The 26,594-nt window shown below is 36.3% G+C and overlaps 2 protein-coding genes across 2 annotated transcripts; one reads left to right on the top strand and one right to left on the bottom strand.

The window, feature by feature from the left end:
- Window positions 1–134: 134 nt before the first annotated feature.
- Window positions 135–17,211, bottom strand: LOC105320385 (slowpoke-binding protein). Its single transcript, XM_011418315.4, has 14 exons — window positions 17,054–17,211; window positions 16,631–16,704; window positions 15,957–16,051; window positions 15,289–15,366; window positions 14,969–15,117; window positions 14,554–14,664; window positions 14,134–14,229; window positions 12,467–12,552; window positions 12,247–12,353; window positions 11,543–11,640; window positions 1,834–1,890; window positions 1,545–1,610; window positions 1,368–1,429; window positions 135–1,240 (listed from the first exon to the last, which is right to left on the bottom strand). The coding sequence occupies exons 1-14, from the start codon at window positions 17,090–17,092 to the stop codon at window positions 916–918; spliced, it is 1,443 nt and encodes a 480-aa protein (XP_011416617.3). The 5' UTR covers window positions 17,093–17,211; the 3' UTR covers window positions 135–915.
- Window positions 17,212–17,362: 151 nt separating this feature from the next.
- On the top strand, window positions 17,363–26,004 carry LOC105320152 (leucine-rich repeat and guanylate kinase domain-containing protein). Its single transcript, XM_011417963.4, has 16 exons — window positions 17,363–17,596; window positions 18,552–18,659; window positions 19,027–19,108; window positions 19,229–19,411; window positions 19,573–19,697; window positions 19,834–19,887; window positions 20,004–20,093; window positions 20,473–20,640; window positions 20,949–21,055; window positions 21,497–21,616; window positions 21,977–22,073; window positions 22,496–22,609; window positions 23,014–23,215; window positions 23,489–23,733; window positions 24,101–24,189; window positions 25,273–26,004. Exons 1-16 carry the CDS (start codon window positions 17,384–17,386, stop codon window positions 25,655–25,657), a joined length of 2,382 nt encoding a protein of 793 aa, XP_011416265.3. The 5' UTR covers window positions 17,363–17,383; the 3' UTR covers window positions 25,658–26,004.
- Window positions 26,005–26,594: the final 590 nt, after the last annotated feature.

Genomic DNA, 26,594 nt, shown 5'->3' with positions numbered 1-26,594 from the left:
CATCTATATACAAAATGTTCATTCAGTATAAAAGAAATTAACAAATTACTTAACTGTTTAAATCTCTCCTTATACTATATAATGGCCCATAATATCACCTCTTTACATAAACATTGAAAACTCCAAATACCACATTTTGTGTTCATTTGTACATGCCTTTTATTTTGATTTATATCATTTGATTTGGTATAAACAGTCATTGATATGTAAAAGTTCATTCATTATCATTATAAAGCATCACAGTATTGGCACTTGGTGGTTTAACAAAATACAACCTAAAACAACACTGTCAATCAATAAGGATTACATTAACCATCAGACACAGATTCATACACTAAAACAAAATCACAAAAACAAGGATAACAGCTCTTCTAAAACACCCACACAGGCAGACCTGTCAAAGAGTATCTCATTTGTTAGTGTAAATAACACTAAAATAAAACCTTTGGTAGAAAAAAATCTGCACCAAGTAAACTGTTGTACATGTATATGCAGCTCTGAATGTATTCACCTCACCATACACAGATATCAATCACAACACATAACAAAGGTATATTGCACAACATTATAAACCAACATATTGCAGGGGCTAAAACAGTTTGTTAATTGGAAAACAAAAGTTAAAACTTTAAAATCAACAACATAATACTTGCATGTATTACATGTAAATAACAACAAAATTCACTTTTCTACAGGGGGATCAATGTGTAAATTTCAGTACACACTGCTTAATTAATCAAAGAACATATAGCTGAAGAACTTGGGTCAGAATTTTACCAGATTATAAAAGAACAATGCAATAGTGTTTTTTTTTATAAAGACAATCAATGATAAAATTTTGGAAGAGAGTAGCCATGAACACATCCATTGATTTATTTTCCAGTCTCAGTTAGTTAGCCTTTCCCTCAGCTGACTTTACACTTTGGGTGCACTTCTATCATTAGTAACAGCTTTCTTGAGGGAAATCCCTGACCGGATGTCACCCAGCAGGGCTGCCCTACCCCCGGGCCCTCCCGAGGAGGGTGGGGGAGGGGGTGGGGGCGGGGCCGGGGCCGGGGGAGCCGGAGGGGGTCCCCCTGGACTGAAGACAGGAGGTGGAGGTGGGGGTGGTGGGGGTGTGGTCACCACAGGGGGGCCACCAGGAGGGGGAGGAGGAGAGGGGGGCTTGGATCCACCACTTGGAACATTGGACTTGCTCTCCATGTTTTCTGCCTTTGTGGTTGTTCTCTTTGTTTTCTTTCTGTAAATTTTAAGTTGTAACGGAGTAATAAAGTCAGGAGTGTACCGTAATAAACATTCTAAAACATGTAAAGCCTGAATTTGATATTTAACAGATTCAGTTGATAGGTTGTTTTATAGGTACTCACTTTACGGGTTTACCAGAGTTGACTGTTTTTATGGCTTTTTTCATTTCTTTTGATAGATAAATCTGCAAATTCAAGTTTCATAATTTTAACCTTTCAAAATATTGGGGAAAGAAGTTCATTTATAAGCTTACTTCATGAAATATAAAATGTCTGGATTTCATGCATAAAATGAACAACCTTAGAGGGATTGAACTTGCTCATCTCCACCAAGTTAACTGATTGAAAGAAAGCCAGCTCAGATATCTGAAATGAAAGAAATTGTAATTACCAGTAATTTTCTTGACATGGCATTTAGGTTTGATAAATTTTATAACCAAAAGGCTGAAATGACAATTCAGTTTGAATTTTCCAATACTACATATTTTTCTCAAGTGACAAACCGTTTTATGTGGAACATTTAATATTTTGATAGGAATGAAATACATGGTTAAATCATTCCATCACAATTGGCATTAAAGAGTCTCACCTCTGTTAGAGAAGGGTATCTTCCATCCGTGTCTTCACCAAAGATGAAGTTCAGCACCTACAACACACAAGATGACACTCTCAACCAATATCCTTGTTCATCAGTCTAAATTATAGGAATCTTCTTCTATATGTAATAGGTAGTATATAATAATAGTTATGTAATAATAATTAGGTCCTAAAATATAATATCAATAAAGCTTAACACATACAACACACAAGATTAAACTCTTTATAAACATTCTTGTTCATCAGTATCATTAATCTATATAATAGGAATCTTCTATCATACATAATAAGGATTTTCACAGATGGTTGAATGTCATGTTCTATGTCAATGCTATCATCAAAACTTGCACCAACAGCATGTACTCAAGATGGCACTCTTAATCAGCATCCTTGTTCGTCAATCTCATTGATCTTTGGGAATAAATTGGATTTTCACAGAATGGTTTCTACATCACTCTGATACTGGTGTTTAATTTATAATAACTGACAAGAAAAAGCTACAAAGATAAAGTGACCAATGGGTGTTAATGTTAAGTCTGAAAATGGTGACCTCTTTCTCTGAACACCAGCCCAGGCAATGGGAATTATTTCAAAAGATCTAATTTCACATTGTGCAAAACTTGATTCATCTTAAACAGAAATGTTTAAAAATCTATACTAATTTTGAATAAAAGCTTTAGTGTGTTTTTCAGTGTTGCACAACTGTCCATTTTGAACTGCAACTCACATTGGATAAAAAATTAATTTAAATCACTACTTACTCTTTATTTAAATTGCATATCATCATTATGTTACCTGTATCTAACATTGTTGGTATTTTACACTTTGATCTGGTACTTGTGTATCAATTATGAATTATTACCAATACCTTTCTTTTTGATCTGTTAGCTATTGTGTATCAATTATGACCCATCATGGATTAGCTTTTCACTTTGATCTGTTAGCTATTGTGTATCAATTATGACCCATCATGGATTAGCTTTTTACTTTGATCTTCACACACAAGGTGACCAACCCAAGCTACCCACTAATCACCCAAAGCTGGCCTATCTGACCAATTAAAGGGATGGATCCACCAATCATTGACAGGCTTATTAATTGATTGGACAAATTAACCAATCATAACACAGTTAAGACTTTCACAAGCCAATGAAATTTTTTGTTTGCAACCCAAGCTGAAATAAATCAGAATCCAGGCCTATATAAAGACCCAGCAAGCTGGCTGGTCATCATTCACCCATTGTGATCCAATCTTACCTATCACAGTGCTATCATTTACCTTCAATATAATTCTTCATTAAGTGTACAAGTATATATTGTGCATTTGTTGATTAGTGTGTTGTGTGTTACCAAAGTGCTCTATCAATGTGTTTGTGAAAAGGTGTTCTAGTGAAATCTTAGTGAAAAAGTGCTTTAGTGTCAATAGTGCATTAGTGTGCTTCAGTGTCTGTTCAGTGTCAAGTTTGCGATTCCGTGATCCACCATGGCTTCTTGTTCATCCTCCCCTGCCGTAGCCATCAACTTCACCACCACTCTTGAGGACATCATCAAGGCCACCATCTTTGATGACGCCCCACCCACCCCTGAACCCTCAAGCAGCCTACTCAACACCAGCGTGGACACCAGTCAGGCAGAGACCAGATTCGACGAGTGCCTCACCTCCCTCTTCAGTGACCATCCCACACCAGAGAAATCCCACGACCTTCACTCTGACCTCCACCTTGCTCTTCAGTGTCTTCCACCGACCAGTCCAAAGAAGATCTTCAGTGACAGCACCATCTCCTCCACAGAGATCTTCACTGCTCTCAAGTCCATCTTCCGCTCAGAAGCCGACTCATCCACTCCTTCTGTGCTCATCAAGTCCGTCCAACCAGAGATTTCACCAGCCGACCGTGAACAGCAACTTCTGCACAGATTCAAGACCCTCCGTTCCTTCCATCCCCAGGAGATCAACGACCTGTCTTCCTTCTTCAAGTACCAGAGTGCCCAGGTGGAGACTGACCGCTACTGTGCCCTTCACCAGAACTCCAACCAGCCCCTCCACATCAGAGAGAGCATAAACCAACACTACAACATCACCCACCACCGCATCATGGACCGTGTGGAGAGCAGTCTTCAGTTCCTGGAGGACAACCTTCCCACACCCCAACCCACACAGACCGTCCCCCCACAGCCACAGACCTCCAGTAACAGCAACCTCCGTAGCAGACCATCCCTGTCCCAGAAGGCCGTTCAGCTGATGGAAGAGTGGTACTACAGTCACCGAGATCATCCCTACCCACCCTCTCACGTCATCCAGGACCTGGCCAGGAAAGGAGGAGTCAGGGAAGAGCAGGTCAAGAAGTGGTTCTCCAACAAGAGGAACAGAAGCCGGAGGTCATCAGGAGTCAACAAGAGAAGATCAGCCGGTATCATCAAGAGTGTGCCCTGCTTCTGGTGATTGTGCTCTGTGATTTCTGTGTGTGCTGAGTCTGTGATATCTGATGTGTTTGTGCGATGCTTCAGTGTACTGTGCTTGTGATAGTGCTTTGGGATATTCATCTGATGTTAGTGCTCTTGGATATCCATATGAGTTTGTGATATGTGATGTGTTTGTGCAATCCTTCAGTGTGCCCTCTAATTGTGAATAAGATGTGATAATCAACTTGTATCAGTCCTCTGTGATATTAAAATGTCTTCTATGTGATGCAATTGTGCAATGCTGTAGTGTGCTGTGTTTTTTATGTGCTAGTGCTATGTTATATCTATCACTGTGTTCTATATGTCTGTTGTATTTGTAAAATTTTTCAGAGTGCTGTGCTACAACTGGCATTTTCTGTGACACATATTGTGAAATGCCTTCACTATTTGTTATCATATTTTGATTTTTCTCTCAGGGTTTTTCCTATATTGTTGGATGTATATATTGTTGCATAACACATAACATGTATAAAACAAGTGCTATCATAATGACTGTATTATATTGTTTCTTTATCATTGAATATGGTACAATTGGTAAACCAGTAATCTATTCAAAGCTGACAAAGAGATCCCCAATCCACAGTCCATTGAACCCCTTGTCTTCCAGTTGAGGGACTGCACACAACCGCCCTCTCCCCTTCCAACACACACAACCAGAAGGTGGAATGAAAATGATGTATGTTAAGTAGTCATAACGTTAAATAACATCACTCAAATCAAAATACACATTACCAATAATGTAATACATTACTTCAAGCTTTTCAAAGATCACAATTTTCCACATTAAAGATAGTTTTCACACAATATTTGAATTTTTTTTTGACACTCTTTCTTGATTTATTCCTGGAACAGAGTATAATTCAAGACATTTTGTATCTTTAAATTAAAATGCAGATAAATAACAAATATTATTCAATCTTCTTGTTATAACTTTCTTTTCATAATAGAATGCTAAAACCAATATTTTCCAAAATATCTCATATTATTTAAGATTTTTCCCATCTCTTGTCATATGTGTTTTACTAATTTACAATGAAATAAAATCAGTTGAATGTTCCCAAAACAATTTGTTCCATCTGTTTTTAATATATACATATCTCTGAAAGGACTATATTTCATATGGTCAAATATCTGCCCCCCCCCCCCCCCGGACCAATTTTTACAAAGTATTGTATCACAGCTCACAGAATGGACAACTCACAGAATGGACAGCTAACTAAAAATCATCACTGCAACAACTCACAGAATGGCCAGCTCACAGAATGGACAACTCACAGAATGGACAGCTCATAGAAAGGACAAGTCACGGAATGGACAGCTCATAGGAAGGACAAGTCATGGATACCACAACACAACAATACTCATCAACAGTCATACGACAACACAACAATACTCATCAACAGTCATACGACAACACAACAATACTCATCAACAGTCATACGACAACACAACAATACTCATCAACAGTCATACGACAACACAACGATACTCATCAACAGTCATCGAAACTGAAATTAAAACAATAATTATTAAGATTTTTAATTTTATTCACATATTCATTTCTATAATTACCTAACATTGTTGGCAAGCCTCTCAAGATAATCTGAATTGTTGCTATCTTTGATTCTAACCCAACGATTGAAATCTTTTTTTTTTTTTTTTTTTTTTTTTTAGAAATTTCCTTCTTGAAAGTCCACTTTGAATTAGAATCCCCTTACAATCGCTCAGTTAATAATAAATTTCCAATAAGTTTTATTTTTCCTACCGCATAGGTCTACAAAAGCATTTTAGATACGGTAATTTTTTTATTTCAACAGTGAAATCATAACCTTCCTCAGCCATTTCTTAACATAGATTTTTATTTCAGAGTATATCAATGGTTTGTCCATCATTTGTCATTTTGTGACATTTCGCATTGGCGAGTTTTACATTCGCAACTGTATGGAACTAGTTGATAAACAAAATGTATTTTTATAAGTTTAAGTATAATTGTGATGATAATCAAACAGGCCTGAGTGGCTGACAGATCATATATAATTTACTCTGCAACTCTGATGTATACATGTACCTGTATTAAGCATGTATGGAGTGTGACAGAGTGCAGTTTTAAATCAATTACTATAAAATCCTATGATAAAATCAAAGACTGTAACATCATCACTTGAAAGTACCTAGCTGCAATTGGAGAGGGCTATATTATTGCAGCTAGAAAGGACAGCAACACACTTCTAATTAAGTTCACAACATTTACTTCTGAACTTATAAATATGTAGATTTAACTGGAGGGTGTACCATTGTAATGTGATAGGTAATTTTGTTCACAATGTGTGTTTGCAGGGTTATTATATAAACTAAAATTTGAATAACTTCATTATTTGGTTCTACAAGAGTATATTAATAAATGCTGGAGATCCTGGATTGTGATTGGATGTCAAAGTTACATGGACCAGCTTTAGGTGACTAAGGTAGCAAGGGACAGTTTCGAATAAAGTACCCGTCAATATTTCTGTAAAATTGAGAGTTGCTGTACTTGAAGGCTTATGAGTGTTGCTAAAATTCATGAAATGATTTTTAATGATTATCATTAGTTAGAGGGGTGTCTCTTGTTGAAATTGATATGCAATATGTAGGCCCCTTATGTTAGGTACATGAGAATCGGAAGTAAAATGCGAAACCTGCGGCTATGACTGTTGTGCTGACTTTACATAGTGAAATTGCAAGTTACAGACGGGAGGTAAAATAACACGAAAAGTAGGTGGATGGGACATTGTAAACTATACAGCGGTAAGTTTCTGACATGTGATAGTGCAACATGCACGCGGTACGGAAGGTCAACCCACTGCAGGGAATTAGCTGGGGGAGGTCTAAAAAGCTGAAAAATCATGAAAAATTAGCAAATTATGAAAGGGTCAAAATCTCATAAAAACCAGTATGTAGAGAATTTTACAGGTTTTGATTAGTAATTTTCTTCAGAAATTGGTGATTGGCCTTATAAAGAGTGAATTAAAGGTATTTGTGCTGAATGGGAACTGAGGAAATTCTAGTTACAGAGTTCCGAAGACATGCATCCCTTGGCTACAATGAATTGTATCAAAAAAACTGTCCCCTGCCACCTAAGGGTATAACATTGGTGGGGTCATCTTATGTGTGAGGATCAAAGTGATTAGCTACAACCTTTGATTTTCGCTTGTGACGTTGCAGTTTACAGCATTCAACATTTGTGACATCAAAATAAAACTGGTCAATTTGACCTTTGACTACTTGTTGCATTTAGAGGCATTTGAAGATCACAAAATTTAATGGAAAAACACAGTAGAATGTAAATATTACACAATAGCTAACAAATCAAAGTAAAAACCTAATCCATGATGGGTCATAATTGATACACGATAGCTAACAGATCAAAGTAAAAAGCTTATCCATGATGGGTCATAATTGATACACAATAGCTAACAGATCAAAGCGAAAAGCTAACCCATGATGGGTCATAATTGATACACAATAGCTAACAGATGAAAGTGAAAAGCTTATCCATGATGGGTCATTATGGATACACAATAGCTAACAGATCAAAGTAAAAAGCTAATCCATGATGGGTCATTATTGATACACAATAGCTAACAGATGAAAGTGAAAAGCTAATCCATGATGGGTCATTTTTGATACACAATAGCTAACAGATCAAAGTGAAAAGCTAATTTATTATGGGTCATAATTGATACACAATAGCTTACAGATGAAAGTGATAAACTAATCCATGATGGGTCATAATTGATACACAATAGCTAGCAGATCAAAGTTAAAAGCTTTTTAATGATGGGTCGTAATTGATATACAATAGCTAACAGATCAAAGGGAAAAGCTAATCCATAATGAGTCATAATTGATTCACAATATCTAATAGATCAAAGTGAAAAAGTGTATTAGTTTGTTACACAATATCTTATTACAGTTAAAATGCTTTTCATTATTTTCCCTCAAGCAGTCAAAGGAGTGACTTTTAAAACTTTCCTGGATTTGTGTTTTCTTTTAAGATCAATAAATCATTATGCTTAAAAAATTTAGAATATTTATTGAGTAATTTAATAGCATGAACATATTTGACAGTTTTCAAAGAGAACAAACTACTTTATCAAAAAGAGGACATAAGTCCAACAGAAATTTCTGCAAAAATGCATACCTTCCAAAAGAAGATTTTATGCAATTCTCTCTAAATGACATTGATAATATAACAGTTTCAGAATTTTATTAAGTTTCAATGAATCTATTAATGCTTTGTTAATATAAACTACTTGCCTAAGAATATACATTTCTTAGGAAATTCTTTTTCAAAGAAATTAAAATTTCTTTTTGAAAAAATTGATAAATATATTTCTATTTTTTCTGTTTTTTTCTGTTTGTTTTTCATATCTCCTTTCTGTCTAGTTTTATCATGATAAAGACTTTTGATTCAAATTTAAACAAGACACTTCCATTATTTTATATTTTTGGTTTATTGAAAACAACAATACAAGAAATATATTAGTATATATTAACAATGCAAGCACTTTTATTTAATTACATATCTACATCAATAGACAAAAATCTGCAAGGTTCATAACCACTGTTCAACAACAACAAATTACAAAAGAGCACTAAATAATCACAACTAATTCCCAACTAATGAACAATGGGGATAATTCACAAAATTTGATGATATAAAAATCAATGTAAGACGTATAGCACTGAACTGAAGAATATAACAAACAAAGCAAACACATGAACAGCACATATACAAACACAGCTAACTGGAGGATTACACAAACCACATATCACAGACTCATATGGATATCCAAAAGCACCAACATCAGATTAATATACCCCAAAGCACTGTCTCATTCACAAACAGGAGTCACACTGAGGATTTGCACAATCACATCACAGACTCAGCACACACAGATATCACAGAGCACATTCACCAGAAGCAGGGCACACTCTTGATGACACCGGTTGACCTCCTCTTGTTGACCCCTGATGACCTCCGGCTTCTGTTCCTCTTGTTGGAGAACCACTTCTTGACCTGTTCCTCCTTGACTCCTCCTCTCCTGGCCAGGTCCTGGATGATGTGATGGGGTGGGTAGGGGTGATCTCGGTGACTGTAGTACCACTCTTCCATCAGCCGAACAGCCTTCTGGGACAGGGACGGTCTGCTACGGATGTTGCCCTGGGGTGGGGGGACGGTCTGGATGGGTTGAGGTGTGGCGAGGTTGTCCTCCAGGAACTGAAGACTGCTCTCCACACGGTCCATGATGCGGTGGTGGGTAATGTTGTAGTGTTGGTTGATGCTTTCTCTGATGTGGAGGGGCTGGTTGGAGTTCTGATGAAGGGCACAGTAGCGGTCAGTCTCCACCTGGGCACTCTGGTACTTGAAGAAGGAAGACAGGTCGTTGATCTCCTGGGGATGGAAGGAACGGAGGGTCTTGAATCTGTGCAGAAGTTGCTGTTCACGGTCGGCTGGTGAAATCTCTGGTTGGACGGACTTGATGAGCACAGAGGGAGTGGATGAGTCAGCTTCTGAGCGGAAGATGGACTTGAGAGCAGTGAAGATCTCTGTGGAGGAGATGGTGCTGTCACTGAATATCTTCTTTGGACTGGTCGGTGGAAGACACTGAAGAGCAAGGTGGAGGTCGGAGTGAAGGTCGTGGGATTTCTCTGGTGTGGGATGGTCACTGAAGAGGGAGGTGAGGCACTCATCGAATCTGGTCTCTGCTTGACTGGTGTCTACGCAGGTGTTGACTGGGCTGGTGGAGGGTTCAGGGGTGGGTGGGGCGTCGTCAAAGATGGTGGCCTTGATGATGTCCTCAAGAGTGGTGCTGAAGTTGACGGTGATGGCAGGGGAGGATGAACAAGAAGCCATGGTGGATCACTGAATCACTACACTGACACTGAACAGACACTGAAGCACACTAATGCACTATTGACACTTAAGCACTTTTTCACTAAGATTTCACTAGAACACCTTTTCACATTGATAGAGGACTTTGGTAACACACAACACACTAATCAACAAATGCACAAAATATACTTGTACACTTAATGAAGAATTATATTGAAGGTAATTAATAGCACTGTGATAGGTAAGATTGGATCACAATGGGTGAATGATGACCAGCCAGCTTGCTGGGTCTTTATATAGGCCTGGATTCTGATTTATTTCAGCTTGGGTTGCAAACAAAAAATTTCATTGGCTTGTGAAAGTCTTAACTGTGTTATGATTGGTTAATTTGTCCAATCAATTAATAAGCCTGTCAATGATTGGTGGATCCATCCCTTTAATTGGTCAGATAGGCCAGCTTTGGGTGATTAGTGGGTAGCTTGGGTTGGTTACCTTGTGTGTGAAGATCAAAGTAAAATGCTAATCCATGATGGGTCATAATTGATACACAATAGCTAACAGATCAAAGTGATCAACCATGATGGGTCATAATTGATACACAATAGCTAACAGATCAAAGTGATAAGCTAATCCATGATGGGTCATAATTGATACACAATAGCTAACATATCAAAGTGAAAAGCTTATTTAGCTTAAGTCATTATTGATACACAATTCTACATTTACTAAATGCACATCTTATTATAAATTGATGCAGATAGTCATTGAGGACTAACTGAACATCACCCAAATTTTTTGGATTATTCAGCCAATAAAAAAAAAATCATGATACAGAAAAAAATATGCTGCTATCTTAAAAAAAATATTAAAGGCTGAACAATTTCAAACAATTACGGTTTTCATGGAAAAAATATTAAATTTGTCTCATTTATGTTATTTCTTGTATTTTTTAAATATTTTTCTGATTCATTTATCTTTTTAAAGCAAAGTGACCACTTACCACTATTGTACATGTATTTGTGTGAGAGAGAAGTATACTTGTGTGTGTAGTTTATGATGACTTGATTTACAAATGTAATTTAATGTTGATATGTAATGGATCAAAAACAATAAATTATATAAAAAAAACAAACCAACTGAACATCAAGGTGAGAACATGCACCTATTGCTTGAATATGGACAATTTTTTTTAAATTTTTACACTGTAGAGTCAAAGTCAAAATTTCTTTAATATGGTTGTTCAATTCTTTTTGCATATGACAATATTTGGTTGACCAATATAATGGCTCCTTTACCAGCGGATGGGACTTTAAAGTTATGCTACAAACAAACCTGATAACAAAAATGATTAAATAAGGTGACTCACTGACACCACAGCTGGGTTGTTGATGATGTTAAGGTGATGAGGCTGAGGGTGGGGGGAGTCAAGTTCTGTCCCGACACACATCTCGTACAAAATGTGACCTAGAAATATCAAAAGTAAATCTTAGATGCAGGTACAGGTACCGGTATATATAGGTACACACCTTATACTATACTATAATATGCATTAGAAATTGCCATAGCTAAATTACAGGTACCACATCTCTACAAAATGTAACCTACGAAGTGTTATAGGTAAATCAAAGGAACAAGTATATAAGTACACACACCACACTATACATGACTTAGAAAACATCAAAGGCAATTACAGATACCAAATCTTATACAATTTCTGACCAATATATAAGGTACCGCATCTTATTCAATATGTAACCTAGAAAATGTCACAGGTAAATCAAAGGTAACAGGCCTTGTAAAATATGTAACCTAGATATCATCATAATTAATTACAAGTATATCTACTGGTATTTTGAAATTCTTATAAAAAAATTATAGGTATCACATCTCAAAAGCCATTACTGTAAAACACATTTATAACGAGTGCCAGGGACCGGCCAATTTGCTTTGTTTTAAGTGTAATTCAATATATCTGTCAAGTTTACAACGTGTCACTTCATTGTAGCGTTTATTCATTGTAAGTATGTTTGCTATAACCATGTTTTACTGTAATTCATTCTGGCACCTTACCAAACGAGAGGACGTCAATAGCCTCCGGTTGATCCTTTAACTTTCTCCTGGCCATCGCCAAGAGCTTGGATTTCAAACCAATAAATGTATTCTCATAACCTGCGATTCTAAAGAAAGAAAAACAAATTCAGAAAAACATAATAATAGATACCAGTATCTTTCCAAAGAGAGGAATACAACAAGAAAAGATGATAAGTTATCTATGAGTGAATTGTCTTACTGGCACACTCCATTGTTAACCATGATATTCCCTGTGTGCAGGTGTCCATGGGGAGGAAACTCTTTCTGTTCCATAAACAGGAGACCCTGCAATATATTATACATGTAACATGAAGTTTCTATATGAAAGTAACATCGAAAACTGTAAAAGTAATTATTAAAATTTATTATGCATAGTACAGGTAATATATCATACAATATATGGCAATGGTAATAAGACATTTATCACAGATTGTAAAGATAACTTGTGATGTCATGCTTTTATACTAACTCATAATTTGTAAAGGTAACATTTTGAGGAAAATTTGCAATGATGAATTGCAAATTGACAATGGTAATATGATGAGGAATAAAAAAGTAACAAGATATCTGTGAGCCAATGCTCACTAGTGATACCCCCGCTCTGATGTGAATATGCAAAATAAGCAAAGTCGACATTTAACAGAAAGCTGGCATCCGATTGGTACAGAAATATATCCCACAATATGGCATGCCTAAACAAATAGTGTGTTAAAATTTCAAGCATCTGCGATAAACAGTTGCTGAGAAATCTTTGACGAAAATTTGTTTGAAAATTTTGGTTAAAAAATAAGCAAAGTCGTCATTGAACAGGAAGATAACGCCCGATTGGTACAAAAATATATCCCACGATATGGCATGCATATACAAATATTGTGTAAAAATTTCAAGCATCTGCAATAGATATTTGCTGAGAAATCTTTGACAAAAATTTGTTTGAAAATTTTGGTTCAAAAATAAGCAAAGTTATCATTTAACAGGAAGTTGACGTCCGATTGATACAAAAATATATCCCACAATATGGCATGACTATATAAATAGTGTGTTAAAATTTCAAGCATCTGCGATAAATAGTTGCTGAGAAATCTTTGACGGAAATTTGTTTGAAAATTTTGGCTAAAAATAAACAAAGTACTCATTAAACAGGAAGTTGACGTCAGATTGGTACAAAAATATATCCCACGATATGGCATGCCTATACAAATACTGTGTAAAAATTTCAAGCATCTGCGATAAACAGTTGCTGAGAATTCTTTGACAAAAATTTGTTTGAAAAGTTTTGCTAAAAATAAACAAAGTCGTCATTTAACAGGAAGTTGGCGTCCGATTGGTACAAAAAAATATCCCACGATATGGCATGCCTTAACAAACACTGTGTTAAAATTTCAAGCATCTGCGATAAATAGTTGCTGAGATAAATGCGACAGAAATTTTTGTTACGGACGGACAGACAGACAGACAGACAGACAGACAGACACACAAGGGTAAAACAGTATACCCCCTCTCCTTCGGAGCGGGGGTATAATAAATGTAAGTCATATTTAAGGTCAAACATCCTAAAATGTTTCATGGATTATAACATTAACATATCCTGCAATGTTTTTGTTAATTAAGTAGACGTATCAAACAGTGTAATGGTAACAATTAATTCAATGTAACATATTCTGAATTGTATAAGTAACAATGGCAAATAGTCATTTATTCTTAAGGTAACAACATTAATCGTAAAAGTTACAATGTCACTTGTTGCAAAGCTAATGCTTTATGTACTGTAAAGAATAATGTTTGGACTTTCACTTTCACATTGAATTTTACAAATTATATACATGTACAATGACAGAGGAAATAGAAAGGGAGAGAAGTAGTTACCTGTAGAATTTGTTTTCCGTACCGAGCCACTTGCTCCAATCTTAGACCTCTCCCTTTGACTCTATATTTTTCGACCCATGGTGTACCATAGTTTGTCTGAAAACATCACAGGAACATTATTACAGTGTGTCTTATTGCCATGTGACAAAGTAGGCAGGCTCACAAACATTGATCAACACACTGTACATGACAGCAGCTACTTTCATTCGCGTGCAAGAAATTTTCATGAGGTTCGCGAAACCCTTGTCGTCGCGAATATTCCTCAAATGTCATTAGTATTATATTTTTTTCAGATAATCAACATTTAAATCACGAAAATTAATCGCTGTGGACAAATAAGTTGGGTGATCTGCTTCAGAGAAAAAAAATACCGACTAATCGTCGGGAAAATACGGTACTGTGTATAGATAAGAGAGTCACCTGATATATAACGTCTTTGAGCGACCCCTTTGGACAGAGGGGCTGAATGATGACCACAAAATTCTGATCTAGCACATAGTCAAACTCAGTCATGGCGAACATGTACGGATGCTACAACAGAAAGTAATGGGATCAATAACAGACGGTACACAAGAACTTAATTCTGTGATTCCAATGTTTTGGATCAAATTGTAGCAATATGAAATCGCAAATCCTAAACTTTTATTGAATTTCATTTACCTGTCAGAAAAATAAAAGCAAGATCTCTAAATCCATTACATAATAGTGCTTTTCAGGATATTATGTGGATATCAAAGCCTCACATTTAATTAGAATCTACAGCATATATGTTGCAGTATTTTCAATGCTGAATACATTTGTCTGTAAGAGACAGAGACTGGTGCTATACACCTACCTTCAGGAGTTGGAACAGACTGTTTAGCATCTTCCTGGTTCTAGTGTCCAGATCCAGCAGACACTTATCAGGGCGGGGGAGTGTAGTCAGCAGGTGCTCCGATCTGTTCTGATCACTGACCTTGAACCACTGCTTCTCTGACCTACTTCCTGTCAAGGTCAGAAAAACTGATTATAATACGATCAATTATCCAAGGAAGAGAGATTGATTCAAGGGATAGAGTTGCACAATGTTCTAGCAATATTGATCATACTATCAATAATCCAATACTATGTCAATGTGATCAAAACCTAGATGTAAACCTGTAAAGAGCCAGTTACCTAGCTGAGGGAGCTGCTTCAGTCTGTTGAACTGGGGGTGAGACCTCAGGTAGTACTGGGCATTCATCCAGGTCGCTTCTACAGAGAAGATTAAAATCAACGTCAAACAAAAAGGACAGTGTTTGATATTCCATGTTTTGTACTATCTACAATCAAGGCATACAATGATACACATTGGTGACATAGCAGTAAGCACTTCAAATATCAGTAAATACATGTACATGTACAGCGTAGTGTCACCTTACAATCCTGCAGAAGTAGATACCATTAATAGAACATGAACTTCTAATGTACCCTGTACTTTTTGTTACCTCACAATTTTTATTTTCACTTCATATTTCATGTTACCTGTCCTGCCTTTTGATTCACTTTGTTCTTTTATTGCCAGTCAGTAACTCATATAGGATACTTTACCTGTTGTCCTGATTTTTTACCCCAACCTGTATTTCTCTAATAAACATTCTATTAACTCACCCTTTACTTTCTCTGTCGACACAATTTCTTACAAACCCTTTAATACTTTCATTGTTATTTATCACCCTGTATTTTTCTGTTATTTTTAACCATGATTGTAACTCACCTTATAGTATACTTTCCCTATCACAATTTCTGACTCACCCTGTACCGGTATTTTCCCTGTTACCAGGCTATAACACTTTTTGACTCACCCTGTTCTTTCTCTGCAGCCTGTTTCTGGTTGCTGTACATTCGGTCATATAGAGCCACATCCTGAGTGTTCAGTGGTTGGTAAAGGTACCGCTCTCTGCCGAACAGAAAAACACAACAGTAATGTAGATATGCTATACTCTGTCCCGAGTTTATGCTTCCACCACTTTTTGCTTGATATTTCAATAATAGTAAATACCTTTGTGCTCAAACTACGTTCATCCACTAATATGAAAAATGTCCAGATTATCTGTTTTGAAACGCCCCCTCTACCGCTTCAGGTTTCAATACACATCCAAAAATTGAAAGTCTACGGAGATTTTGCATTGCATCAGCCATTAATAAGCCCGGATGATAATGTTAAAAAATTGTGCGATGTATTCCGAGTGTATTCCGAATGGAGAAAAGATGTAAACATTTCCCATTATAAATCTCCGTTAGAAAATTGTTTTCGTTCCTGTGAAATTCTATGATTGAAAAGGGATAATTGTTCAATGAAGATACCTTGGATATATTCCCTTTCATCGATTTCAATTGTATTTCTTTCACAGGTATGTGTATTTTTATTAAAAATCGTCAAAAATTGATGGAAGCAATAACTTGGGACAGACTATAGCTTTTCTGTGTTTTCTACATGTAATGTTACACTGTGACACTGAGTAATATCTACAATTACCTGTTTCTCCTACATAACCACCAGATCAGGAGGACGATCAGACACAACACAAACAAGCCGACTAGAATTGGGATCTGGAGTTATCATATGAAAAGAAATTTTATGTGTGTTATAGATCAAAATTTCATCAAATGAATGATCTGGGAAATTTCATGCGTAATGTAAATTCATCCCTTTATAAACTGCATCCTCTAAACGTTAGCGGTCCTGAGTCCACTCGTGGTCAGTCACGGCCATGTCACGGACTCAGGGCCCCTGAAGTTGTGAGAATGTGCATTACACTGTTATAAAAAAAAAAATTTACATACATACATGTACATTGTATGGACTGTGTACATTACTGTTGATTTTCAAGTTACAAAGCTACGTTACACTTCATACTCAACGTATGTTATAAATATCTATAAACGGAATATTTCTTACATAAATATGGTCCTCCAAATACTGAAAGAAATCTGACATATTAAATTACATGGCCTTCTTGTCGTCTGTACGTTCAAATCACATGATTCTAGAAGGCCAACATTTGAATACCGAACCCGAAAAAAAGAAAACATTCAAGTTATCATTGATTAATCATGATGGAACAAGGAAATCAAATTATCGGATAATTTTATTTTATTTATTTGAAATAAGTTAAACTACGTCAAAATAAATCAAAAGTGTACGCATTACGATAAACAATCGGGTTCGGAAAACATGTAAGTTTTGTCTGTATTCGCTGCGTTCCTGTTTGTATCCTAGGAAAACATCATGGCCGCTATGGATGGGCAACAAGCTATGCGAGAAAATGAATTTTCTCCTGTAGTAGAGGGAAATCTTGTTCACACTGGCGGAGAAACACATGTTCTCAACTTCGACACAAATGTTTTATCTTTAGATAATGTTCGAGTCCCTACGGAAATGACGGACGGTGCCGAAAATGAAATTGTCGAGTCTGAAGATGAAGAAGATGAAGATATTGAGGTAAGACCTTTACTGTCTTGGACAGTCAGTGATACTCATAGTTTTAATATGTTTCTGAAAATATATCACGCTGAAACTGTTGGAGCAAGCAAAACATAAAACGTTAGTCTTGTCCCAGGCCAGGTTACTATTTCCATACAACTTTGTATAACTTTTTGTTGATTTGGTAATAAATACACACGCATACCTATCAGTGGAAAGCATACACAGGCATTTCTTATGGGGGCTAATAATGGGAGTAAATAGGATACCTTTTATTCATCCAGGTCGTTTGCAATGCAAAAGCCCTGCATGTATATATTTTATGTTTGGCTGTGCTTTGAAACCTCAGTGGCGTCGGAAGCAAATCGAAAATGGGGGGGGGGGGGGCTAAAATAACCCTCAGAAATCTTGACAAGCAAAAAAAACCCAACCTATTTCCCCAAATCATGAAAATCCTAATCTGTTGGGGGGGGAGGGGGGTGTTATACATATATTTCCAAAAAAAAAATTCTTACCTACCAAACTTTTTTCCATCTTATCAAGGTAATTTTCGGAACAATTATCTTTCCTGCGAGAAAAAGTGGGGGGGGGGGGGGGGGGGGGCTGAACCCTCTATGATGCTATGTGCCCAATGTGTAGGTCTAACTTTGCAAACTTTACTTATCGAAATATTAGGCAGAAAGTGGTGAAAGCATATAATCTTCGAACAGAGTAAAGATACAAACCTACAACAGACCTTCCCTGTCAGTGATGTTTTTTTTATCATTTTTTTGTAAGAGACCTTCTTCTTCTACATTGGTACTTGTAAAAGGTCTCTGACCCATCACACATGTTGTGGTTTGACATCAGACAAAAAGTGTATACTCTTGTGACCTCACACATCCTGAAGTCTGAATCAGAAATTGTTATAAGTTTACAAAAAAAATATATATATAAAACTTGAGAACTTATAATAATTGATCATTGCTTACAGCTTTCTCCTGGCGGAATTCTGGATGAGGAAACCATTGGAAGAAATTTATCAAATCTAGGAAGATCAGCAGATGGTTCACAACAAGTCTTCCTTCATGTCCAAATTGCGGTGGGTAACTAGAAATTGTTAATTGGTTTCAGTATCATGTAATATAAAATGTGTTTCACTGTTTCAAATTTTTATTATCTTAGTATCTTAGACTGCTTCTTCTTGTAAATCCATGAATAATCATATCTAAATTGTAGCACACTTAAATCAATGTCATTAGGATAAAATCATTTTAGTACATGCATAAACTTATTTCTTTTATCTCTTTTCTGTGTTTTAATTTATTTTTTGCAATTATTCATTGTTATTGAAAATACCTAAATACATGGAGGAATTAATAATTGACATTGTATGGATCCTCTTTACATCAATATGAATTTTTTTACTAAAATTATTGTTTACTAATTTATTGTATTATTTGTTATAGGGTTTCAGCCTAAAAGATATTACAGCATTATCAAACTTTGTACATCTGCAGAAAGTTGAATTACCATACAATGAACTGACAGGTAATTATCTGACTGCTCATGATCTTTTTAGAGATGAATTAGATCAAACACCTAGACTTAATCATGGAAAAATATAAGTTTTAATGTCATATGTTTTTTAAATGTGTTTTTTTTCTTCAGATTTATCTCCCCTTAGTTCCTTACAATACATGCTTATTCTGGATGTGTCTCACAACAAGCTAACAAAGCTTCTGGATTTTACGCCGCCCAAGAATCTAAAGGAGGCCAACTTTGGTTACAATGAGATAGAGGAGATGGCGGATCTGTCTGCCTATCATTATCTCACTGTCCTTAATCTGGACCGTATCCTTTACACACTGAATACACTCTATAAAATAACTATGAGTTATATGATAAGTTATTTTCAAATCCTTGTTTATGTTAAACATGTATCAGGGAAAAGAAATCTTGGCTGTAAAATACAGGTAAATTAGATTACATTTGTCCTTAATCACATCTTCTAGACAATAAAATTTCCAAGATCACTGGCCTGGAGAAATGCACTCGTCTTCAGGATCTCAGTCTGGCACACAACAAAGTCGAGAGGATACACGGCCTGGAGAATCTGCCGTTACAGAGCCTCAACTTGGTTGGTTGGATTGTATATACAAAAGATTAGAAAAATCATACAATTATACTATGTGTATCAAATGATTCAGGATGAAAGCTTTGTTTATTGGTTAATAAATTTTGTGATATTTACTGCATTATAATTCTCCCCACAGTGTCACAATCACATCAAAAAGATAGAAAACTTGGAAACACTTCGTTTGTTGAGGGTAAGTAACATTTTAGTCAGGAATAAGCATTGCATGCCTTAATACCTATAGAGCAGCTTTTAGATTCAACAGATTTCTTTGAAAGTTATTAAGATATGTTGTTCTTTTTATTTCAGAGTATAAACCTGGCAGGTAATAACATTCGGAGCTTGGCCGGCCTGGAGGATCATCCTCTGCTGGAGAATGTGGACCTGGAAGACAATGAGGTAGGTCAATGGAGCTTTATATCAATCTTAATTACAGGTAGATTGTTTAGATAGGTCAATGGAGCTTTATGACAATCACAATTACAAGTAGATTCTTTTAACGGATTCTACAGTTGTTGAAACCCCAAAATTTAACATACTGTGAAATCATGAGAACTCATGGTGGATCAAGTTTATTAAATTTTGGGTCCCCTTAACATTCACAATAAATTATGAAACACGGTTTAGATTTATTCATCAAACAAGTAAAAGTACAAATTATTTCTTCATGAACCTTTGATGAGCCACAAAATTTGCCCCAAGGAATCTAAATGATTCTGTAATACACGTATATCATTTCGAAGAAGACATCTGATTAAGACTTCCATTGTCCTTTCAGGTGATTGACATTTCTGAGATGAAATACATCAAGGAGTCGCAGATGCTGCGTCAGGTGAATCTGTTACGGAACCCTATACAGGAGCTTCCCGACTACCGCTTGTCCATTCTGTTCCGCATGCCCAGTCTCACGGAGCTGGACAGACACAGAGTGGAGGTCGAAGAGAAGGTCAGTTAAAGGTCAACTGTATTTCATTGTAATTTTGAAGAAAATAGTTCATAATAGGCCAGATTAACAATTAAGGATTTTCTATGTTGGTATACTTCATGACTATTTCTTAGAAGTGGGGCTAATTCGCACTGATTTTCATATAGAAATTTGTATTTTTTATCTGCAAGTAAAAAAGCCAAAGTAAGAGTTCAAAAGGGAGAAACTCCATGCTGTAGCAGCTGAAGGGAGTTTTATCTGCATGGATCACAGTTATCACAGGTTTCCGTTAAATAAAGCTCTAGAGATCTGTTTGTTTTCATTTCCAGGTGGCAGCAGTAAATATGTTTAACCCTCCGGCAGAAATCGTTGCGGCCCGAGATCACATCATGCATGTAGTTTACTCCTTTCTTCAGCCCAGTCGAATATTGGATAAGTAAGTAAATATAGTAATGTAGTACAATATGGCCCCTTTGTAAATCATCAACAGTTCATCTATGACCAAATTATTTGTACATTACTACCTGACATAATATGGTAATGCGTACATTGGCTCAGAACAGCATACTGTAGATCATTCTGAGAAAAGGAAAGATTATCACATCTATACAAATACTGCATACAGGGAAATATTCGCCCCCATTTTATTTTTGCCCATTTCACCCTCGTTGTCAGCAGGCGAATTTAAGACTGGGCGAATTCAAATGTTTCAATTAAATCTCTTCTCTTTTAACACAGCTGTATCTGGGCAATTTCAAAAGGGAGCAAAAATGTTTGCAAGTGTACAAGGGCGAAAAACACACTAGGCAAAAACAACCCTGTCTAAAATATATTTGATACTTTCAAATCAGATTCAGTGTACAATGTTTTTTTTCAGCACACTGCCCAGTATGGAGACTCCCTACCCGATGCTAGTGTTGGTTGGTCCCCAGGGGTCAGGGAAAAAGGACCTGGCTTTAAAATTAGTGGAGGAATTCTCGGATTACTTTGGCTATTGGTTAGTAAATTATTGCTTGATGTTTAAGAGACAACTGTCGAATTTAATTTTAACATCATGCATGCTTTTCTGGGCTAAAATAAACAACCTATTTCAGAAAAATTTTCCCCCTGGCCAAGTTGATCATCTAGTTTGTTTGCAATAAAAATGAATTTATAACTTGTTGAATCATTATTTAAATACGGTAACTTGCCAAGCCTTTTAAATTTTGATGTTGTGTAGTTACATTTTGGTAATTAAACATATAAATCAAGAAATGTAGAGACAACTTCAATGAAGTAAATTAAGTGTTTCATGTATTGCCTGTGTTGTTGTACAATGAGCTGTTATTTTGAGTATTTTGTCTGTGCTGTTGTACAGTGTAACACACACCACGAGGAAACCCCACAAAGAAGAGACCCCGGGCAGGGACTACCACTTTGTAGATCTGGAGAAATTTGAGTTTGACATCAGATGGGTACGTACACAGAGTAAGATAGACTATACATTCGGTGTCTGTCTTTTTGTCCTGATTTTTACAAGACAAGCATTTTTTTAAATTTTAGAAAACTTTGCAAACTGTCAAATTGAATTTTAAACTATTGTACATTTTTGCATCATGGAAACTTTTGTTATGTTGCTGATGTAATGTATGCTATTACTGGTATCAAATTTCATGTTCGTACTTACCCGGTATCCAAGATCATCACCTTGCCACCATATTAAAAGAAAATATACCAATAAACTATGAATTTACTTGTATACTGTGTAACTATGAATGTGTTAGCTGTTTACACTCTGATGAAGACCCTGGTTGTGTTGTGTTACACTTGTATAGTGTGTAACTATGAATGTGTTTGCTGTTTACACTCTGATGAAGACCATGGTTGTGTTACACAGGGACAGTTCATACAGACCCACCAGTACCACGGTCACTGGTACGGACTACAGATGCAGTCCATAGAGGACATCGCCCGGGAGGGGCTGGCCTGTGTGGTCCACATGGAACTGGAGGTAAGGGATATACTTTATACTGGGTTTCTTTGGACCTGTGTGATTATCATCCTTCTACAGTTGTACATGGTTTCCCCTGTCTTAAATTTGCCCAGATACAAATAACTCTGTCTCATTACAATTCACCCAGTCTTAAATTTGGCTGCTGAACACTAGGGCAAAGGGGCAAAAATAAAACAGGAGCAAATATTATGAAATAAGTAAATCATGGTTGCAGCAAACATCCTCATAACAAATTCATGTTTACAGCAGAGTCAGTTTTATTCTCAGTATTTTAAAACTGTATTAAGAATTGAGGGGATTTATTAAAAAGATTATAAGTTCTTGCTACAGTATAACATTTTGTTATTTTCAAATCAATATAGCAGAATATTGAGGTTTAATTTGATAAATTTCATTCCCAGGGAGTTCTGACGCTGAAGAATACATATTTTGAGCCTCGGTATGTCCTTATCATGCCACTCAGTCCCGAGTGTCACGAGAAGCGTCTCAGGGAGCGAGCCCTGTACACAGAGTCCCAGATCGAGGACAATCTCGAGCGAGCCGAGATGTACCAGGACTACAACAGAGACCATCCCGGCTTCTTTGACATGATGATCAACAGTGGTAAGTCACGGCTCGAGATCTTCTGACTGGTACAGTTAGTGATGCTATATACAGTCTTTAAAAAACTTTAAAACTTGCTGGCCAAAAGGACCAGTAAAACTCAAAATTTAGATTATCTGACCGCTTCAGCAGTAGATGCATAGGCAAAGTGCTTCAAAATCTTTCCTATCTAAATAATTTCCATCACAAAAATTGGTACAAAGAAAACTACTAGACATGGTGTTAAAATTTTTTTCTTGCATATAAAGAATGATATTATGTATCTTACATCAGATGACATCGAGGAGTCCTACAAACATTTGAGGCGCCTGGTCATGGATTACCTCGGCATCAGTATTCCCTCGTTTGAGTCGGAGGCCGGTGACATCATGGAAACTAAGGATACAGAGAACGCCCCCACAGGGACACAGCTGGGCACACGGACCTGGTCACGCCCGAGTATCCCTGACAGCATGTCACAACAGTACACCCGCGGGAAGACCACACAGTCCCCCAGCCTGTCGGGGAGGGGCATTCTGGTAAGTAAAGAAAACCATCCACTCAGGAAAGGGTATACTTGTAAGTCAAGAAAACTATTCAATCAGAAAGGGGCATACTTTAAAACAAGAAAACTGCCCAGTCAGGGAGGGGTATACTGGTTAGATTAGAAAACCATCCAATCCTCAAAGCCCTCTATGAGGGGGATACTGGTAAGTCCATGAATAAGTGTTGGAGGAGGGGTATACCAAGTGCAGTCTCTGGGAAGAAATTTGATAAGTGGGGAAATGGCAAATTATTATTAAAGGCATTGAGCAATTTCCTATTCTTTTTTACTTTTCATTTTCAGCATAAACAGTTAATTCTGTTTTATTAAAGTGTGTTTATATAAAGCTTTGTGTTCTGTAGGAGGCAATGTCACTGAAGCGTCGACACAGTGCGGCAAAGGCATCTGTCGCCGGCTACATCCCTCCGCTGTTTGAACAGATCACATCACAGTAAGTCAATGCCTTGATTGTTAAATACAGCTCTATCCAATATTACCTGTTTTAAATAATTCCCTATTTAGAGATAAAAATCATTTAATGATGTTCTCAGATCTTTCTTTAACTAATATGTTTCTAAATTATGTCAGAGATATTGAATACTCAATTTCTACAATACTGTAAACGTACTACATTTGGCTGTGTATTCTATTTAGCGCTTTTAGCAGAATGTGGCCTCCACTAAATCAAGTACATCACTAAATGCCATGCACTTATGTATAAGAATAGTCACATTCAGGAATACGCTAATTTAAATCCATGCCACCTTGTTCACAAACTTAATTCCACTGAATATCGTACATGCCAATTATAATACGTTTACAGTACAAGGTTGATGCATCTTAGAGTCTACCATAAATATCTCCTTAACTGAACTTCATTTAATGCTTTTATCTCTCGAAAGGAATTTTTTTATTTCTTAAAACATTTATTTGACCCAAATATCCCAATTACTTGGTTTAGTAAAGTGTATCTCCTAATTATTGGTTTTAAATCGTAGTTATCACATATCATGATAAAGATATCACATTTTGCAATCAAGATGTCATTTTCAAGATCAAGAAATCACATATAATGATCCAAGAGATAATTTACAAGGATCAAGATACCATATTTTGTATTAATAGAGATCATCATTGTATTCCATTTTATGATAAAATTTATACATCTTATGATCATATTTTGCGATCGAAATATCACATTGTATGACAAAGACAACATAAACTATAATCAATACATCACACTTCTTAATCAAGATATAACATTTATTATAAAGATATATCACATTTTATTACATATAGGCTTTAAGATATCACATTTTATTACATATAGGCTTTAAGATATCACATTTTATTACATATAGGATTTAAGATATCACATTTTATTACATATAGGATTTAAGATACCACATTTTATTACATATAGGATTTAAGATACCACATTTTATTACATATAGGATTTAAGATATCACATTTTATTACATATAGGCTTTAAGATATCACATTACTAAGTAACTGACTGAACCTCATTGTACAGATATCCAAAGACGGCGCCTCAGACGGTAGACAACCAGGTGGGTCTGGACGTTGTGACGATCACAGAGGACATGAACCGCTCCCAGTCCGCCCCGGTCAACAACAAGCCCCCACAGTCTGACGAGGACACCTCTTCTGATGATGAATCAGATTCCAGCCTCTCCATGTCCTCCGCCAGGAAATTCGCCCGCTCTCCAGACGGATCAGTTCACAACGGTAAAGACCCCCACCTCCCCACAGAGACGATGAACCCCATGGAACTGTCCAATCCCCGCCCTCCTTCCGTGCCGCGCCCCACTTCTCAAGGTCAAGGTCGGCCGGGGTCAGACAGACACAAGGTGCTGCCACCTATCAACCAGAAGGGAGCCTACATGCCTGAACTTTAGCAGTGTTAGGTTGACATCTACATTCCTGAACAGTAGCAGTCGTAATAGATTGTCTGTCACTCAGAGGTTTAATGTACAACTCTGTTGGGGTGATAATGTGAAGCAAAATTTGTCATTTTTGTTACTTACGATGACTGTGATAATTTTTATGCTGTCCTAATTTTGTGGATTTTGCTACATGTACAGGTATTTATTATTACCATGTGAAAATCGTTTTGTACAGCCAATGTTTGAATTCATTTTGTATATTTACATGCATTGTATATATCCTCTATTGAAAATGTAAAAATAAATATTTAAAGAAAATACAATGTATAATTTACTCAGAAATATATGTAGAAATACAATCCTTATGTTAAGCTATAATCACATCAAACATCCAATGGAAAAAATATTCAATTAGTCGTAAAAGTAATACAAATGGTGGCATATCTCTGCCCCTTGTATGCAAGCTATTTTACTATCAAATATTATCCACATGCAACTATCTTGCATGTCAACATATTTATCTTGCCTGTCAACGTATTTGATAGTACATGTAAAATAACTTGCAGAGATATGCCACCATAAATACAGCAAGACTTTTACAATTTTTGCAAATAGTATTTTGTCAAATGAGAAAAAAGATAATTTCATTATAAACTTTTATATTATGTAAGCATTTAAGATTATCGATAAATATCCCAATGTACTTTCATCTTAGGTAACCTGTATCTTGAACTTTTAACTTTAGGTTGAAAATTAGTAAAGGAAAGTCTTTTTTCTGCAGTTCTCACTACCTGCAAATATGGTATTTTACAGTTTACTAGCTACTTTTCCCAGCATTTAAAAAACCAACTCGTAGAATGACCTAGTCAGCAAAAACAACCTTCTGCTAGGTCGAATGCTGACTGATATTTTGTATACGTATTGTGAGGCCATTATTAATTAGATATGG

Source organism: Magallana gigas, chromosome 4 (assembly GCF_963853765.1).
Source record: "Magallana gigas chromosome 4, xbMagGiga1.1, whole genome shotgun sequence".
Classification (NCBI taxonomy): Eukaryota; Metazoa; Mollusca; class Bivalvia; order Ostreida; family Ostreidae; genus Magallana; species Magallana gigas.
This window is presented reverse-complemented; position numbering and strand designations above follow the sequence as displayed.

Coding starts and splice junctions, on each gene's coding strand:
- LOC105320385 (XM_011418315.4), bottom strand. CDS start 17,092: ATGTCAGATTTCTTTCAGTATTTGGAGGACCATATTTAT. Junction 16,705..17,053: donor ATTTGGAGGACCATATTTAT/GTAAGAAATATT, acceptor TGATAACTCCAG/ATCCCAATTCTAGTCGGCTT. Junction 1,611..1,833: donor GATACCCTTCTCTAACAGAG/GTGAGACTCTTT, acceptor CTTTCATTTCAG/ATATCTGAGCTGGCTTTCTT.
- LOC105320152 (XM_011417963.4), top strand. CDS start 17,384: ATGGCCGCTATGGATGGGCAACAAGCTATGCGAGAAAATGAATTTTCT. Junction 19,698..19,833: donor CGTTACAGAGCCTCAACTTG/GTTGGTTGGATT, acceptor TTCTCCCCACAG/TGTCACAATCACATCAAAAA. Junction 19,888..20,003: donor AAACACTTCGTTTGTTGAGG/GTAAGTAACATT, acceptor TTTTTATTTCAG/AGTATAAACCTGGCAGGTAA.